General features: G+C 38.1%; 1 protein-coding gene across 1 annotated transcript; it reads right to left on the bottom strand.

The window, feature by feature from the left end:
• Positions 1–215: 215 nt before the first annotated feature.
• LOC127986544 (olfactory receptor 146-like) lies at positions 216–1,103 on the bottom strand. The gene has a single exon (XM_052588820.1). It carries the CDS (start codon positions 1,101–1,103, stop codon positions 216–218), a length of 888 nt encoding a protein of 295 aa, XP_052444780.1.
• Between the last annotated feature and the right edge of the window lie 19,566 nt (positions 1,104–20,669).

The raw sequence follows: 20,669 nt of genomic DNA, 5'->3' as shown, positions 1-20,669 counted from the left end.
CAACAGTGTTTTTCCAACATTTTCACTGACAATCAAAGAAAAGAATAACATAGATAAAATACATGCATCTAATATTGAGAACTTCTTTTTTTCCAGAGATCTGTATTATTTACAAAAATATAATACAGTTGGTATATTTAAAGTGTATATATATATATATAAAATTAGGAATTCAACTTTTTTCTACACCAAATATTTACAAATTTCTGTCTTATTTATTTGGTTTGTAAACCATATACTAAAGGATTTAGTCCTGGTGGTACAATATGGAACATTATACTAGCTAGTTTCCTGTTTTCAGAGTATTCAGGAAAACGATGAAGAAAAATAAAACTAGCACAAGAAACAAACATGATTATATAAACAGCTATGTGAGTGCCACAGGTTTTTATGGCTTTACTATTCAGTGATTTGTTTTTGCTGGTAATGCATACAGTGGCAATCTTGCCATATGTTATAAATACAGACCCAAGTGAAAAGGTAAAAACAATCACAGTATAAACAATTCCAAAGATATTATTTACAACCACATTTTCACAGGACAGTTTAAAAAGTGAGGCATTGTCACAGAAAGGGTTTTCAATTTTGGATCTGCAACGAGAAAGGCGTATAGTAAGACCTAACAGAATTGAAACCATGAATACTGACAACCCCCAGGCTGATGCTGATAGTTTAACCACCATTTTATTAGTCATTATAGCTGTGTATCGCAGCGGATTACATATAGCCACATATCTGTCAAAGGCCATGATCATAAGCACATAATGGCATGCTACTGCAAAAACATGTACAAAATAAGCTTGAACAACACACTCTGGATATGATATATATCGCTCTGAAGTTTCTCTGAAAATGTCATGCATTAAGCGTGGCAAAATGACAGTGGTTCCCATTATATCATTCAGTGGCAAGTTACAAAACAGAAAGTGCATAGGATGATGTAGATTCTTCTCTGTTGAGATCAGAATTATGAGTCCAATGTTGGAAACCATAATAAAGACATAAACCAACAGAAGCAGGATGAAAACAGGATAGGAAGATTGAGGTGTAACTGTTAGTCCCTCAACGAGGAGAATGCTGTTTGTGAAAGTCAGGTTGTCCATTGCTGCCCTGCAAAATTGTTTGTATAGAGTAACAAACAGACATTGTCATTAATAACATGTCATCTGGTACTACTGCATTCCACTATGAGAAAAATACATACAACATGTTTCAGATAATTAAGATTACTTGAAAGTATAAATATTTTAATGACATTTCACCTTCAGTTGCATGATTCTGTCAGTATAATCTGTATATTTGGTTCATAAATGCAAATCTTGTCATCTGAATATTTCCATAGTGCAACACACCACAATCCTGAACTGTTTTATCACTACATAGCAAAAATGAAAGAAGTAGTAACAAAAATACAGACCTTTTACTTATCTAATAAACCAACACTTACTTAACACACTGTTTTTACCAAGATAGATGACAGTCAGGTTGATAGATGTTCAGTGAAGAACTGTTTACTTGCCCTTAGCTTTTATTTTGTGGTTCAGTGCTGTTTCTTTGATGCTGCAATCATCCCAGAGGGCAAAACATCTCTGGTTATGGTCATAACCTCGGTTACCTGAGAGTGGGATCGAGACATTACAAATGTCATGATGGGAATCCCTCCCCTTTTCTGAAGTCCTGAAACCCTATAGGATAAAACCAGTTAAATAAACTGGCCAATTGTCACTAACCTATGCAAATCACATGCAAATACTGATAAGTTGGTGGGCAGTGTAAAATGCTGCGAAAGTGACAATTGAGACTGAAGACTGAAATGCTGCTGTAATGATCAAGCAATGAACATGAAAACCTTTGCAATTTCTCGGTCACACTCTCAGGGAACCAAAGTTATGACAGTAACCGGAGACGTTCCCTAATGAGTGTTTATGCCACTGGTGAAAAGAGTAACAAAACATTGTAGTTAAGTAAAAGTATTGCCACTTAAGTAATAATATACTTGAGTACAAGTAAAAATACTGAAAAAATAATATAACTAAAGTAAGAGTAAAAAAGAAGTAAGTTTGTTGAAAAACTAACCAATTTACAAAATATTTTCGTATAATTTTTATATTATTTACCCAGATTTATGTGATTATTAAATTAAACACTCCTGTACTTTCTCGTTTACAAGTGAGATTCGTAATTGTAATGTCTGTTTCACATGCGACATTCCAGGAAATCTCTTATATGGACAAATGCATCACATGTCACTACAGCTGAATAACATGCCATTTGAGGTATTTTCTTAACAATGATGTACATTTACAATGCAACGCTAAATGACATAGCCTGTATCACAGAGTAGAATTTTATAAAATAATTTTTTCTGTCTCATTGTGTGAGAAAAAGCAAAATGGAACCACCAAAGCAAGTTATTTCGAACAGGACTGGTAATACAAAGTGATTTTGGATATAAACATAATATAGATAAAGATATAATTAACAACCACATTTTCACAGGATATTTTAAAAGTGAGGCATTGTCACAGAGAAAGTTTTTAAAAAAAAATGTATTTAGTTAATTCAGTGTCTTAATAATGCAAAATGATAGTTAAAGGCAGTTCATCATTGAATTCAGTTATGTCATCTCTGTTCAGTTTAAAGAGTGTCTGTGCATTTATGTGCAATCAAGTCAACGATATCGCTGTAGATGAAGTGACCCCAACTAAGCAAGCCAGAGGTGACAGCGGCAAGGAACCAAAACTCCATCGGTGACAGAATGGAGAAAAAAACCTTGGGAGAAACCAGGCTCAGTTGGGGGGCCAGTTCTCCTCTGACCAGACGAAACCAGTAGTTCAATTCCAGGCTGCAGCAAAGTCAGATTGTGCAGAAGAATCATCTGTTTCCTGTGGTCTTGTCCTGGTGGTCCTCTGAGACAAGGTCTTTACAGGGGATCTGTATCTAGGGCTCTAGTTGTCCTGGTCTCCGCTGTCTTTCAGGGCAGTAGAGGTCCTTTCTAGGTGCTGATCCACCATCATGTCTGGATACGTACTGGATCCAGGTGACTGCAGTGACCCTCTGATCTGGATACAGACTGAATCTGGTGGCCACGGTGACCTCGGAACAAGAGAGAAACAGACAAATATTAGCGTAGATGCCATTCTTCTAATGATGTAGCAAGTATATAGGGTGTTATGTGAAGTGTTTCCAGTTCCGGTTTACATAATTAATGCAGCCTAAAAATCCTTTAACAGATTTGGATATTAAAAGCCACATAGAGCCACATATCTGTCAAAGGCCATGATCATCAGCACATAATGGCATGCTACTGCAAAAACATGTACAAAATAAACTTGAACAACACACTCTGAATATGATATATATTGATCTGAAGTTCCTCTGAAAATGTCATGCGTTTAGACCTATCACAGTCTAGATCTTTATTTAAAAAAAAAATCTGACTCATTGTGTGAGAAGCAGCAACATGGAAACACAGAAGTTAGTTATTTCAAACAGGACTGATGATACAAAGTGATTTTGGAGCTAAACATAACATAGATCAAGATCAAAAACACGAAGGCAAGGCAAAGCAAGTAAACGCGGGAAAACATGGGTACAAGAAAATATTAAAGGCTAACAATAATCAGCAGTGTATGTCCCTGTCCCAAACACTTCATCTGCACTTGCACTCTTACAGATTTGCACCCTCAGTCCACACTTCTGCAGAGCCAGCACTGGGGCGAGCTTTGCAGAATAATTCTACCCGACAGTCAAAGTGACATTATGTCAAAAAAAGTGCAAACTCAGAGAAAAACTGCAAGGACCCAGGGTGCCATTTGGGACAACCTTTATAGTCTTCCTGATGGGAAACAGCTGGAGTCTGATAGCAGAGCTCGTGGGCACTCCAGCTGGCAATCGTAACAGCCAATTCATGTCTTGCAATCTCTACTAATGAGCTGATGAGTTGAATCAGTTAGATCAGTGGTTCCCAACCTTTTTCAGCTCGCGGCCCACACAACCAAACACATATGTTTGCGATGCCCACTTCAAAAAAATTAACTGACCCCGCTATTGTTGGGTTAATAACTTAGTACTCAGAAGCTAGATTCAGGGCCGTTTGAAGGAATTTGGGGGCCCCAAGCAAAATGGACATAGAGGCCCCCCGACGCAAAGCCTATAGGAACCACAGCATAGCTATACAGTTTAAGTTCACCCACACTTTATATAAATAAAAAAGGTTTACAGTGCAAATACTGCTTGAAAAAATAGTTTGGTGGGAATTCAATAGTGATTTTTTTTTTCTAATAATATGACAGCACACACTTATCAGTTGAAACTCTGGGCTGTGCAGGATATCAGCTATAATTATAGAGCTTGTGGTCCCTTGGCTATATAGAAGAAACATCAGCACTGAGAAGTGATGCATCTGTTGATGTTGAGGATGAAGTTGATGGTGTAGCTGGGAAAATAATTGAAAAAAAAAAAAATCTGAAATTACCTGTGAAGTACGTTTTACCTTTTCACTGTTAGCATATTGAAAGAGGTCAATATTAACAGCTTAGGGGTGCGTTTCCCAAAACCATAGTTGCTAATTAAGTTAGATGGTAGATACTTTATAATATAACAATCATTAATAGATGGTAAATTGATAGTTAATTAATCTTTAGTTAATTGTCATTTAACTGTTAGCAAACAGTATTTTTGCTTATTATAAAGTTTAACGAAAAATTTAAGATATGTTACTATTTCCATATTTTTATATTAGAAGGGAAGGGATGCAGGCAGCTGCTTTCACTACCAATGCTTAAAAACATCCCAAGCTAATGTTTGATGCACATAATTTATTGTGTGGTTTTCCTAACCCCCATTTGGTAAATAGATTATCACGGTGGAATAGTACAGCATGCTATTTGCTATGCCACTTTCATCTAGGGCTGTAGCTATCAAATTTTTTTAGTAATCGAGTATTCAACCAAAAATTCCATCGATTAATCGAGTAATTGGATAAAATGTGTTTTTGCTTATATTAATATTAATTATGCAAGAGAAAATAAGACTCATGGGTCTCTTAAAATGAACAACTAAGTTTCCTTTTTTAGAATTTATTTTTTATTTTTTATTTTTAAATGCATAGAATGCAATGCATACATCAAAAATAAATATTTATTTATTATCCATTGTTTCTCTGTCTGTACTTGTACTGTGAACAATGACAAAGTTAACAGATGAATTGAGTGCATTTAAGTGCCATTCAGTCGGGGTTTTAAATAAAGCATTTTCTGATATGCACATTAAACACAAAACATTAATTTAATTTATATTTTAATTATTGAAAATTAAGCAAACTTAACTTTTTGGTAAACAAAGGGGATTTACTATAAATCTATCTATATTCAAGAAAACATGGAAGAAATTTTGTGTGATTAAACCTTAAAAAAAAAGTTAGATTTTTTTTAGTAGTAGGCTATGTACATTCTGCTGAACAATAGTAATACACCTCTGGCAAATACTTGTCTAAAACAGGACTTTTATTTTGATGGGTTGACGTACCTTTACAGCTCTGTGTATGTGATGTGACGCTAGTTTTACTCAAATCAAATGGTCAAATGCTCATGAAGTGACTGTCAGAGCATGTTGTTCATGTGTTCACATCCTTATTTAGTGAGACAGCAGACGCTGAACTCACCGGAGCGTCACGCGCGTTTCAGTGTGTGTAAATAAAGGAAATCGCGCTTCTGTTCCATTCATTAACAGAGACACGCAGAACATTCATATTTTGACTGTTCCGGCTTAATATTTACAGATATTAGTCCATATCGTGATTTGATGTAAGTGCAATGACCTATTTTTAATTAATTCATTCAAAATTTGCCAAATTACGTGCCATTCTGCGTTAAACTGTTTTCCTCTTAAGTCTTGGAATGTTTTTTTTTTTTTATTATTATTATTAATTCTTGTATTACTATTTTGATTTTTTTTTTTCTTTTTTTAATTAAATGTTTATTTGTAAAATGTACTTCCATGTGTGGCCTTTTGTAATGTTGCTTCACCTTGAGCCAGGTAACAATCTAAACAATATAATTCACCCTCAGATTTCAAACTCTGATTAAAGAAAAACATTAAAGATATAAACAACATTCATGAAACATTTTATTGCTCTAAATTACACATTCATTTTCTTGATACTGATGTAATTATAAAATTCATATCATTTAATATACTTGAATGTTTGCAGTTGTCACAAAATTATATAACAACCACAGCAATGACACAATGTGAGATTTCCATTTAATCCCTGCCCATTTGTAAAGTCCTTCCCACTAGCGGCAAAAGTTCCTCCCACTTAGAGATCTCTATGGGCAAGGAAGTCGACCGGAAGTTGAAGTCGGCCGGGTGCCGCCATCTTTTAGCAGAATTTCACTTGTGTTAGCATCCTATTGACCTCCCTTTCATTTTGGCGTCACTTTGACAGTGAATAACTTTACATCTGAGGCGTTTAAAGACTCCATTTGTCCGTTATTTATTTCTAAAGATACACAACAATGTATAAAGGGCTCCATTACCTTCTATGTTACATTATGGCCCCGTAGAAACAGTTTTTGTAAAAATAGGCGATTGATTCATAACCACTCGACTCTCTGTCGCACAGTAGAGAACTTACCGTACAGACAGGAGGAGAAGCTCGCAGGCAATTAACTTAATATAAAATAATTAATCAGAATACTTCCTCCTGCTCACTCATGCCAAAGAACTCCCCGCTCAAGCTCGCCATCTCTGCAAGATTAACGATGGCCATTTGCATGCACAGCTACTAGATGATTTACATCTGTCAGGCAGGTTGCTGACGTCATCAAGCTTAGTCTGAGTCTGCGCGTCAGAAACGGAAGTGCTAAAAAACGCTAAAAATGGGCTTCACTTGTCTCAATTGAGTTCCAATGGGGTCGCTGTGTCCATTTCTTTTACTTTCTATAGGAGGTCTCCGTGAAGTCCAGCCCACTTGCGGCAAAAGCTCCTCCCACTTGGAGGTCTCCAGGCTGCAGCGATACCTACTTGGCTGTCAGCGACCACTGAGAGGAGCCCCCTTGAGGGGGATCCCGATAACAGTGTCATTACACGTTACTGCATTGACGATCAAAGGGGCGCTCACACAGTGTTGTTGCATTTTATTCTTAATCAGTCGTTGTCGGGGCCCCAAGCAATTGCTTGGTTTAACTGCCTTGTCGCGACAGGCCTGGCTAGATTGTTAACTGTATTTATTGAATGAACTAGGGCTGTGTGATATGGACAAAAAATAAACCTATCGTAATTTATTTGATCAATTTTGCGATTGTGACACACACCGATATGCTTTTACAGTCATAAATGAATTCAGGATTAATCTGAAACATATTTCCAAAATAAAACCAATTAGAGCTTTATCAAAAAGTTGTAACGTCTCTAGAACAGACATAAGTCAAAATTATCACTATAGTAAAGATGTAACGAAATGTATAGACTTATGAAAAAAAAAAAAAAAAATCCTGTGTACAGGGACTTTTTTTTTTTCTTTTTTGCCATGCATTGTTGGTAGAGCTCATTAATTGTAGTGGTGCCTCAGGTGTTTGCAGTGTGTATACAGTATGTGTATGCGGTCAGCAGCGAGAGCGCATAAACATAACACGAAAGAACATTAAAATAATGCAAATCTCTCTGTTCGCATGCAAATTTCCTTTGCGCTGTCACAAAACCAGACGTACTTGCTCAGATACAGTGTGTGCACTTAAAACGTGTCTCCTATCACTTAAACTGCATCCTGTGCACTCACAACTCTCTCTATGCTCATGTGTTAGATATGAATTATTTTCGCACATTTTTATTTCTAGCCTTTTACCACGTGCAGTGTGAACGCTCTGATCCGTTAACATGGGCTCAGAAAAAAGGCGCATCACAGACAGTGTGTGAACCTGGAGTTTGGCACATGGCCAGTCTGTTCTGTTCTCGCGCTAGGCGCATTGCATTCTGATTGGATCGGATAGCATACTACGGGTGGTCAGGGCCGTGGAAAATCGTGCTATAAAGCGATTTAGAAATTGTGCACGCTCAAATCATGATTTTTATGACGATTTCTTTTAATTGCAGAGCCCTAGAATGGACTGGAAATGAACATAAAATAATTGGCGGCCCACCTGCAATACCACCACCAAGGACCACAGGTTGAAAACCACTGAGTTAGATGAAGGATATGCAGGCCAGGGAGCCTCCAGGAGCATGGCTGGGAAACAATGGCTTACACATTTTGAACCTAGCAGTTGTGTCAAAAGTATTGGCATTCATTACTCAAGTAGAAATATAGATAACAGGGTTTAAAAATACTTTTGTAGAAGTTGAAGTATCAACTCAAGGTTTTTACTCAAGTAAAAGTGTAAAAGTATTGGTTTAAAAGCTACTTAAAGTATAAAAGTAAAAGTAATGTAAGAAAAAAAAATGCCATTAAGAACAAAAGCTTAGGCCTATTGTGAACTACCCCACCTCCTCAAAAACACATTTTTCTAAAGGCCATAGGCCATAATGACTATAATGTTATATTAAAATGTTCATGTTGAAAAATGTGGGATGCACTAGGCTACATGTTTCAGCCACATATATGCCCATTGAAAATGAACGCACTTTAGTACAATGCAAATACATTACTAGAGACTAGAGATATGATGACATTCATATTATGAAGGCATGTCATCAATAACAATTAGTAACAATTACTCTTGTATGGTTGTCTATTTACAATAAACGTTTTAGTGCTGTCAAAATGAATGATTAATCCAAGTGATTAATCAAAAACTAAAAATGAAAAATAACTCATAATCCTGTTACCTTCCTGATTGATAGCTTCCTGTATTCGCTACATACGTCTGCTATGTCCAGTGTTGGGGGTGTAACGAGTTACAAAGTTGGTATAGCCTACTTATCACAACATTATCAATCGCGTTGTCAATCGCAAATGATAATTTATTAAAACGTCTCTTTAACAAACTACCTACAGTAGCTTAATTTGTGGAGGACAAAGACAAAGCACCCATTTGGTAAATGAGCCAGTGAGAAATAATAACTTTTAAGTAGGGTCCAATGCCTTTTCGATACATTTATAATGGTACCCGGCACCTAAACGGTGCCTGAACCATACTTAAAAAAAAAGAACCACAAAAAAAAAAAAAAAAAAAAAAAAAAAACTATGGATAACATTAAAGAACATTACAAATATTTAAAATAAATCCATAGCTTTCCCATGCTCCTTGGATGCTCTCATTTCTCAAGTTATGCTTCCCTTAATCTAAGGCTAATAAATGTATTTCACGTATTTCACAATCTGGGTCATTATTTAATTCAAAACAACACATCATTTTTCTACTGTATTTCTGTCAATCTCTCTGATATTTATTTAAGATGAGTGCTGTCTGTCACTGTCTTTAATCAGTTCTGTGAATTACTGTATGGTCATTCTTTATAAAATAGCAACAATGTCGTTTGTAAAGTACAGTACTGTGCAAGTCTTAGGCACATTAGTATTTTCACCCCAAAAAAAGTGTTTTAAGCCAGTTATTTATATCTTTTGCTGTAGTGTGTCAGTAGGAAATATCAGTTTGCCATTCATTTTAATAATCGAGTGCGATTTTGAATGCACAAGCAGTCTGACAATGGCAAAATTAATGTTTGGAAATGTAAACTAATATTTTATACTGACACACTACAGCAAAATATATAAATAACTGGCCGAACAACATTCTTTTGGGTGAAAATACTAACGTGCCTAAGACTTTTGCACAGTAGCTAGTGTATGTATAAAGTATGTATGATTAGATTAAGTATATTTAAATAAGTGTAATTAAAGTATGTGTTCCTTCATATGTGTTTAGGGCTAGATTTTCGCTCGAGGAAACACCTGTGGCGTGAGAAGCAAAAACTTTACAGTAGCTAGATGAGAAACCGACTGCTCCCTCATGACCTTTTGATATACAGTATTGTTCAAAATAATAGCAGTACAATGTGACTAACCAGAATAATCAAGGTTTTTCGTATATTTTTTTATTGCTACGTGGCAAACAAGTTACCAGTAGGTTCAGTAGATTCTCAGAAAACAAATGAGACCCAGCATTCATGATATGCACGCTCTTAAGGCTGTGCAATTGGGCAATTAGTTGAATTAGTTGAAAGGGGTGTGTTCAAAAAAATAGCAGTGTGGCATTCAATCACTGAGGTCATCAATTTTGTGAAGAAACAGGTGTGAATCAGGTGGCCCCTATTTAAGGATGAAGCCAACACTTGTTGAACATGCATTTGAAAGCTGAGGAAAATGGGTCGTTCAAGACATTGTTCAGAAGAACAGCGTACTTTGATTAAAAAGTTGATTAGAGAGGGGAAAACCTATAAAGAGGTGCAAAAAATGATAGGCTGTTCAGCTAAATTGATCTCCAATGCCTTAAAATGGAGAGCAAAACCAGAGAGACGTGGAAGAAGACGGAAGACAACCATCAAAATGGATAGAAGAATAACCAGAATGGCAAAGGCTCAGCCAATGATCACCTCCAGGATGATCAAAGACAGTCTGGAGTTACCTGTAAGTACTGTGACAGTTAGAAGACGTCTGTGTGAAGCTAATCTATTTTCAAGAATCCCCCGCAAAGTCCCTCTGTTAAAAAAAAGGCATGTGCAGAAGAGGTTACAATTTGCCAAAGAACACATCAACTGGCCTAAAGAGAAATGGAGGAACATTTTGTGGACTGATGAGAGTAAAATTGCTCTTTTTGGGTCCAAGGGCCACAGGCAGTTTGTGAGATGACCCCCAAACTCTGAATTCAAGCCACAGTACACAGTGAAGACAGTGAAGCATGGAGGTGCAAGCATCATGATATGGGCATGTTTCTCCTACTATGGTGTTGGGCCTATTTATCGCATACCAGGGATCATGGATCAGTTTGCATATGTTAAAATACTTGAAGAGGTCATGTTGCCCTATGCTGAAGAGGACATGCCCTTGAAATGGTTGTTTCAACAAGACAATGACCCAAAACACACTAGTAAACGGGCAAAGTCTTGGTTCCAAACCAACAAAATTAATGTTATGGAGTGGCCAGCCCAATCTCCAGACCTTAATCCAATTGAGAACTTGTGGGGTGATATCAAAAATGCTGTTTCTGAAGCAAAACCAATAAATGTGAATGAATTGTGGAATGTTGTTAAAGAATCATGGAGTGGAATAACAGCTGAGAGGTGCCACAAGTTGGTTGACTCCATGCCACACAGATGTCAAGCAGTTTTAAAAAACTGTGGTCATACAACTAAATATTAGTTTAGTGATTCACAGGATTGCTAAATCCCAGAAAAAAAAAATGTTTGTACAAAATAGTTTTGAGCTTGTACAGTCAAAGGTAGACACTGCTATTTTTTTGAACACACCCCTTTCAACTAATTGCCCAATTGCACAGCCTTAAGAGCGTGCATATCATGAATGCTGGGTCTTGTTTGTTTTCTGACAATCTACTGAACCTACTGGTAACTTGTTTGCCACGTAGCAATAAAAAATATACTAAAAACCTTGATTATTCTGGTTAGTCACATTGTACTGCTATTATTTTGAACAATACTGTATATATATATATATATATATATATATATATATATATATATATATATATATATATATATATATATATATATATTTTTTTTTTTTAATAAACAAACCCAACATTGGCTATGTCCTGGCTGGGGTGTGATGTGATTTGTGTCATGTGCAGGTGCGATGGTTCGCGTACAAACCAATATGGTGTCGGAATGGTATATGTTAATACTTTTCATCCAACCACAATGAAATGCACTCCATCCAGATGGCGCGATTTATCTGGATAGGTTTTTATTTTATTTTTTTATTTTTTTTGAATGATGACAAGCCGGAATGAAAACAAGCCGCAATGAAATAGCAGTAACAAAGCTATTTTTAAAATGTAAGGAATAGAGAGTACAGATACCTGCGGGAAAATGTAAGGAGTAGAAGTAAAAAGTCGGCTGAAAAATAATTACTCAAGTAAAGTATAGATACCCCAAATTTCTACTTAAATAATGTAACAAAGTATTTGTACTTTGTTACTTGACACCTCTGGAACCTATTCAATAATTTGATCTCAAAATGATGTCACTGTGAGGTCATAGTGTGGTCACAATTTGTCACATTGAGCTAAAAGTGTAACAACACAGCACACTCACTTTGTGCTCATACTGTGCTTACCATGTGAGGTCACTGCACACTCACTATGTGCTTATACTGTGGTCACAATGCGAGGTCACTGCACACTCACTGTGTACTCATACTGTGGTCACAACATGAGATCACTGCACACTCACTAGGCGTTTCTCAATGTCAAGGATACTTTCTTGGCAGGACTGATCCTTCCAAGTCACTTCCTTCAGAGGCTAGGCGAGACTCCTCTTTAGCATTCGGAGAACACGTAAATGGAACAAGCTAGCAAGTGCACATAATTGCGTCATTACGTCAGTGAAAAGGTCAGTTTGAATGGTATCGTTATATTACTTTGGACAACTTAACTAGTTATATATAAAAGAAATGCAGATGACGCAACCAAGTTTACATTTGTTAAATGACAGGTCCGGTTCAGTTAACCATTTGTATTCGTATAATTTACAAAATCAATATGGTAGTAATTTGTACTGGCATTTAAACGTTAAACTTTACTTATATTTACTACAGTTATAACAAATGTTTGGTAACATAAATAAAAACCATTAACGCTCCGACTCTGCTAATGTTTGACATTTTTGAAATTTTTAACAAGATAGCAAAGCTGCACGCATAGGATTGTGGGTGATTTGAGAGCGAGAAGAGCTTTCCTGTGTATGGCATATTTTTTGAACGAAGGTTGAAATTCCGAGGATCCTCGACATTGGAACAGTCCTTCGACGGATGTCGATGACGTAGCATCCTCAAAATACTGGCTTCCGAGGATCCTTCCTTGACATTGAGAAACACCTACTGTGTGCTCATACTGTGAACTCTATGAGACATGTGAGACCACAGTCATATCATTGCGTTAAACTCATTCAGTTAACTGTGATCTAAAAGTTTTCTAATATTGGTCAGTAATATCACAAACATGTAGAATTTAATTTTTTATTTCCTTCAAAGTATTTCGTAATTCGGTATCCCTGTTTATTTTTGATTTATTTCAGTTTGGTGTTGGTATTTGACAAACATTTCAATTTAACAGATAAATTCTGCTTCCGGTGTTGTTTTGGTGACTATTTTCGGTTCTTAACTTTGATTTCTTTGTCCCCTTGGAAAGACTTGACACATCCTGAAACACAGAGAACAATACATTGCAATCAGTTGCTAACATCCTTACAGGTGAAAATAATAACTATTAGTTAAACAAAATATGAAAAAAATCATGCATCCTGATCACATGATTGTACAGATACACTTTAAACTGAACTGAGATGATGACATCACTGAATTCAATGATTAACTGCCCTTAACTGTCATTTTGCATTTTTGACACACTTGTTTTCCTAATTAATTTTTTTCAGTTGCTTTGACGCAATCCTTTTTGTTTAAAGCGCTATATAAATAAAGGTGACTTGACTTAACATGACTTCCCGAACCCACCATATATATGGGCCACCTCATACTGTACTGTTTGTCTCTTTCTCTTGAACAAAAGATGGACTCGCCTGGTCTGGATGGCATTCTGTTTGTGTCACGGTTCGCTGATCCATTTGCTCATTCTGTGTTGCTGCTCTGATTTGCCATCAGCGTCAGCTGTTGCTGACGAGCAATCAGATCAGCAACAGGTGCATCTCGTTTCTGCGGGCCTACTTATAGTCCTGTGTTTGTCTTGTCTAGTGTCAGATCGTTTGTTACTGTTCTCTGTCATTCTCGCTCCTGTCTATACTGTCTAGTCCAGTTTGTTTGGAGTTTCCTGCTGTTGTGCTAGTGCTTGGATTTACGGGTTTCAATTTGGCGTGTCACCTTCGCTTTTTCCTGTTTCGGTTCCTGTCTTCGAGATTGCCCACTGCAGTCCCTGCGCTGCCAAGGAGTGACTGCCGACCGGAGACTTGTTCCTACCATCTGGCCTCTTTTGCTCTCCTGAACATTTAAATAAAGACTTTATTCACTCGCAACTGGATCCAGTGTTTCTTGCCCTGACCGTTTGATTCAATGACACTGGCATTGCTTGGGGATCACCTCTCATCATCCCGATTGCAGTCATTTTCTGAGCTCTTGCATTCGTTTGTGCACATTCCTGGGCCATGAACATCCAATTCCAGGCTCGATTCGGGAGGAATCTAAGCAGAACCCGGAATCTGCACTCTGTGAATGGGATCCGCGGGCCAGAATTGCCATCATCGTATGCGACATGGATACAGAAATGGAATCCTCTGTCACCTCTTAAGCTGCTTCTCTGGCGCTCCCAATGTAGGTCTTTCAGAATCCAGAGCTGACAACTAAACCACAGATTGCCTTCAACACGCACTTAAATACAAGGTATCAAAGTCAATCATGCAGATAAAAAACAATTATTCCAACTATATTCAGTATCAATAAAACTTCTGTCATGACAAACTTTAAGCCCTCAGTACTTCCGGCAATTCCTAGCGAGTCCCTCTCCGTCACACGTGACATCACAAAAAATTATTCTCCACAACAACAGAAAGCAGCTCACCCTAGCGGCAGTACTTCCGGCAATTCCTAGCGAGTCCCTCTCCGTCACACGTGACATCACAAAAAATTATTCTCCACAACAACAGAAAGCAGCTCCCCCTAGCGGCAGACAATACGTAATTCCACCTGCACTCGCTCAGTCTGATCCCACAGCCCTAAGACATGCAGACTGGTTAAATGTAAAATTCTAAATTGTTACCCCTCGACTTGTATGTATAAAAGACTTGTGTACATACCACACTCACAATCATCCTTTAATCCCAAGATCCATTCATCCAGCCTTCCTTCAGCCGTTAACAGCAATATGGCTCTCATGTTTCTAATAATTCTCAATAGCTATTTTAGAAAGTTTTTGAATTTAAGAGGTTGTTCTTAATAGCTTCTTATGCTCCCCTCTCTCTATACCTCCATATCTAATCCCCCCCCCCCCCATCTTTTCCTTGCGCACTCTACCCCCTCCCTCCACCATACACCTCCACTCAAAAACATCCTTTCATCTTAACATCCATTTTTTTCACCCTTCTTTCACCCTTTTACAGCAATACGGCCCTTGTCTCTCTAATAATTCTCAATAGAAACTTTTTGATTTACGTTTTTAAGAGGTTTTATTGTATTTGTTATACTCATACTTTAATTGTTTGCCATGAAAATAGCTTAAGATGCTGAACTGGCATTACATTAAAATATACTACTATTCAATAGCTTCTTATTCTCCCCCCTCTCTATTCCTCTCTCTCTCTACCTTCCTTTCTCCATCCCTCTTTCCCTCCCTCACTCTACCTCCTCCCTCCACCAATACCCTCTCATCCTCAATACCCCCCCCCCCCCCCCCACTCAAAAACAGTCTCACAGTTTTCTAATGATTCACACAGCTACTTATGCAGTCCAGATGCCTCCTCCAGTGCCCCAAGGGACCCTAGCTTCAAACCACCAATTCCATTTCCACTTGTTACGTCCCCCTCCTGTCTAGGGGTTTGGCAGGGGAAGTAACAAAGGAAAAAGCATTAAAAAATAGATTTATAGATAGAAAAGCAGATTTACAAAAGAAAAACACAAGTTTAACATTAAGAGATAGGGAACAATGACTCAGGATAGAGCAAGGCCTAAAATAACAAACAAAACTATTCAATAACTAGTTTGAGGAGCAGCACTAACTTACCTTAAATACCCAAAATAAAAGATAAATCAACATAAAACTTCCCTCAACTCCGTAACTGAACCAAAACAAGGATGAAAGTAGAATTCAAAGAAAACGCCACTCTCTCCCTACAGCTTCCCATTTAACTCCAATATAAAAAAAGGATTACTGGCCACTTATCTTTTGCTTTTCAAAAGCAAAATCAGAGTCAGGTTTTACCTCCAGACAATGCTCACCACAGAGACATTATGAACCACTTGCTAATAAACAGCTCAAACTCTGGAGGTTACAAACCAGAAGATCCCCCACAAGGCTCAGTCTGGACCAGGGGAGAATTGTGTCTCTCTCTGCGGTAAACACTGGACTGCCACTTTATTATTCACTCTCAGCCACGCTCACATAAATACCTACAGGTAGTGTTGATTCAGCCTGAGAGGGAACAGAGTGAGAGAGGGAGAGAGAAAGAGAGACACACCAAGCACAACAAAGGGCACACACGACCCACGCCCACACTTTTTCACCAGAATAACAATAATACATCCAGGGACGTAATAGCCCCACCCTTAAGAATACAAACCAGGAATAAAATTAGTTTCTACTTACATATTTTAAGGTATAAGACTAAAACACAGTTTAAACCTCCATGATCCCAGTTCTAGAGAGCGCATCATCCACAATATTATCCGTACCTTTGATGTGCTGGATTTCGATGTTGTAGTCCTATAGTTTGAGGGTCCAGCGCATCAATCGCTGGTTAGAAGAGGACATGTTGGAAAGGAAAGTCAGAGGGTTACGGTCTGTATACACAGTTATTGGGATGCTGCAGGTCCCATAGTAAGGCCAGGGCTTCTTTTTCGATGATGCTATAGGCCTGCTGATGCTTTAAGAACTTTCTGGAGAAAGACTCAGGGTGCTCGATTCCATGAGCATCCTCCTGGATCAGGACTGCTCCAGCACAAGAGTTGCTAGCATCCACCTGCAGTTTATATTGTAGGTCAAAGTTAGGGGCAATCAGCACGGGAGCATTACACAAAAGGTCTTTTGCAGCTTCAGAAGCTCTCTCACATTCATAGCTCCACTTAAAAGCTCTTGATGTGCTTAGCAAGTCTGTGAGCGGAGCAGCTACTGTACAGATGACAAGTTCTTGCAAAAACCTCTGTATTAACTGGACAGGAACCTACTAAGCTCATGTTTGTTACAGGGTTTAGGTAAGTTTAGAATAGGGCTGTGCAAAAAATCGAATGCAATTTTCCTGTGCATCTCATCAGTAAAGACGCTCATGTAATTAGAAGTATATCTCCAGCACGTTCGTTCAGATCAGGGTTGCCAGGTTTTCACAACAAATCCTGCCCAGTTACTTCTCAAAACTAGTCCAAAAGTACCCCAATCGCGTTTCCAGGAGGTTCCCCGATAAAAATTGCTTCCTGGGGTTAAAATATACGTTTTTTGGCAGGGTTGCCTTGGTAAAATTTGCATTTTAGGGGCTAAATATAACGTTATTGGTATTGTCGCCTCACCCCGCGGACATGAAAAACAACTGCAGACTTGGCAACACTGGTTGGCCTTTACTACACAGAGCCATAATTCACTGACAATCTACACAAAATCGATTTTAAAATTGCAGGTTATTCTTTGTCGATTTTGAAAGTGATTTTGTGTTAGTTGTCGGTAGACTATGGCTCTGTGTAGTAAATGGCGCTCCACGTGAACCAGTGTTGCCAAGTTTGTGGTTGTTTTTCAAGTCTGCGGTTTGAAGCAATCCCAATAACATGATATTCAGCCCCTAAAATGCAAATTTTACCAAGGCAACCCCTGGGCAACTCTTCTGCCCAGTCCCTGCCACTAGAGAGACAGTGAGTAGAGCACCATTGTTTTGAGTTTTTGGTGGAACCTTTCTACAGCACCTTGGGATTGTGGGTGATAAGCACTCGAGGGTACATGCTTACGAGCTGTGCTAATGTCTGATTAAAAAGCCTCAAAGTAAAGTAAAGTAAAAAATTTTTTGTGGTAATCCAAACATGGTCTGGAATTTAATTACCTCTTTGATAATAATAGGTGCCTTGATAGAGCACAAAAGAATGGCTTCGGGAAAGCACGTGACTGTACACATGAGGGTTAGAATGTACTCATGCCCAGATTTTGACTTTGGTAATGGGCCAACACAGTCAACCAACAAGCACTCAAAGGCCTCTTTTATAACTGGTATGGACTGTAAAGGAGCGACAGAAAAAGTAGTGCGACACACTTGAAATGTTTTTGTGACACCCAAATGTCCTGAAAGCACATGCTCATGAGCAACTTTCAATACATGGTCCCTATACGACTGGGGTAAAACTAATTGATAAATCTCAACAAGGGCAGCATGAGCTTTCGGCCTCCATCTCTGCATTAAAACTTGGTCACCCCAGGAATATATTACCTTGTAACTAGATTTTTATTGAGTCCCACCGAAGACTCAATGCATCTTGCTAACGAGGGGACTGTTTTCTGAACAGCGGCCATTTTTTTCCCTTCCTACCCCTTCCTACCAACAACAGAATTCAGTTTTGACACAGTCTCTGCATTATCAAATCCCTTTATAACAGCTTCATTTGGGATCAAATCACAATTATTTTAGTAAACCAAGAAGGTTTCAGAGAGGTCAACAACGTCTCTGAATTTCCTTACTTGAGCATGCGTTACTGCACACGTGGGAAAGGCAGTAGGAAAACACTGTGCAAGACTTTATCTGTCAATTATAGATGGTTCCGTAGTTTCCACTGGGCATGGGAAAACAACTCAACCAGTGAGGTCGTTGCCAAGGATAACATCCATCCCTTCAAATGGTAAGCGGGAGCACACCCGAAACCTCACAGGTCCGATTATTAACTCTGATTGCAAGTACAGATCATGTAGGGCTCCGCTGAGATACTGCATACCCATACCTCAAACTAAGACCTCTACACAGGAATAATTAACCAGTGTGTCTAACCAATTTTCCAAAATTAACAACTGGACTGACCCAGTGTCTCTCAGAATCTTCAATAACTTCCCTTCTGATTCAGACGAATGAGACATTGTGCCATGTAGCAGAGATGGCTGATATTCACGAGTAACAGTAGCGACATTATTAAAATCACATAACGTGTGAACCAAAGCTGTACTTTTAAGTCGCATAGCGGATACTTTCTGTATCCAAGCCCTACAATCAGAAATTAAATGTTTTGGGTAAAGACATAAGAAGCAAACTTGTTTACCATTACTTTTCCTATGAGGTGAGTTGGATGGCGAATTGGTCTTAGCACGAGGTGAGTCATAGGTCCTGAGATTGGTCCTGAGCCTCACAGTAGTGAAAACACTCTTATGTGTTAGGGCAAATTTGTCGGCTATCACGGCTGCATCAACAAGAGATGTCACTTTTTGGTCATTTTATTGTACCACTACACTTTCAGATAAACAATTCTTGAACTCTTCAAGCAAAATTAACTCCTCCAGATGTTCAAGTGTGGCAACTCATTTAAAAAAAACACCACATTTCAAAAAGTGTGCATTTTTCTCAGGCAAACTCAACGTTAGTTTGTTTGGCAGTTTTAAAATGGGATCAGAATTTCTGTCAGTATGCCTCTGGCACTAATTCGTGAGCCCTCAACACAGTGGCTTTAACAGTGCCGTAGTCAAGAGACTGCTCGAGGGGCAAATCAGAGGAGACTTCCTGAGCTTTCCCAGTAAGGCTATACTGCAGAAACAGAGCCCACACATCTTTTGGCCAGCTCAACTTAGTGGCTATACATTTAAATGTGACAAAATATGTGTCTACCTCACTCTCTCTAAATGGTGGAACAAGTTTGTGATTCTTACTAACATAAAAACTCGTATATGCACCAACCTCATGCGAGCTCTGAAGGGCAGGAGAGGTGGCAGAAGGTGGTTGTGACCGCGCCTGAGGCACAGGCCTGTCTTTTCAGGTCCTGATTTTTTAACTGTTGTATTCTTAAAGCTTGGACAGTCTCCACTTCTACAAGATGCAACTTAATAAGTAATGTTTCACACTCCTCTTGCTTAATCTGGAGATCTAGCTCCTTCATTTTAATCGCTTATATAGAGTCAACATTAGGAAGGGTCCCATCTGACACAACTCCTTATGCCATGTCAGGCAAAACCTCCACCTCCTCCATAACAGCAGGCTTTTGTAAAATCCCATTTTCCATAAGCCTGTCATGCAACACCTGCACGACAGTTCTTTTTGCTGCCTCCCTTGAAACACTGATATTAAAAAGTCAGCTATCAATAACAAATCTACTTTCTACAACGTTCAAAAACATCTGTGGTAGGTTGGAGAGTGAATGCAATCAAATCAAACTCCATCTACCAGGAGTAGTAACAAAGGAAAAAGCATAAAAAATACAATAAAATAAAAAAACGGCAAAACCACCTGTGCCAGAGTGAAGATGACACCATCTCGGAAGTACACAAAGGAGATATATTTACAAAAAAAAAAAACACAACAAGTTTAACATAAAGAGATAGGGAACAATTGCTCAGGAGATAACAAGGCCTAACATAACAAACAAAACTATTCACTAACTAGTTTGGGGAGCATCACTAACTTACCTTAAATACCCAAAAGAAAAAATAAATAAAACAACATAAAACCTCCCCTTAACTCCCTAACTGAACCAAACACAAGGATAAAAGTATAATTCAAAGAAAAAGGCACTCTCTCCCTACAAATTCCCATTTAACTACAATATACAAAAAAAGAAAGAAAAATAAATTAAAATAATGTATTACCTGCCAGTTATCTTTAGCTTTTCAACAAAGCATAAACAGAGTCAAGTTCTACTTCCAGACAATGCTCACCACAGA

This window comes from Carassius gibelio, chromosome B21, assembly GCF_023724105.1.
Source record: "Carassius gibelio isolate Cgi1373 ecotype wild population from Czech Republic chromosome B21, carGib1.2-hapl.c, whole genome shotgun sequence".
NCBI lineage: Eukaryota > Metazoa > Chordata > Actinopteri > Cypriniformes > Cyprinidae > Carassius > Carassius gibelio.
The sequence above is the reverse complement of the archived record's forward strand: the minus strand, read 5'-3'. Positions and strand labels throughout refer to the sequence as shown.

Bases quoted from the DNA above. Each gene is read 5' to 3' on its own strand.
- LOC127986544 (XM_052588820.1), bottom strand. From the start codon at position 1,103: ATGGACAACCTGACTTTCACAAACAGCATTCTCCTCGTTGAGGGACTA.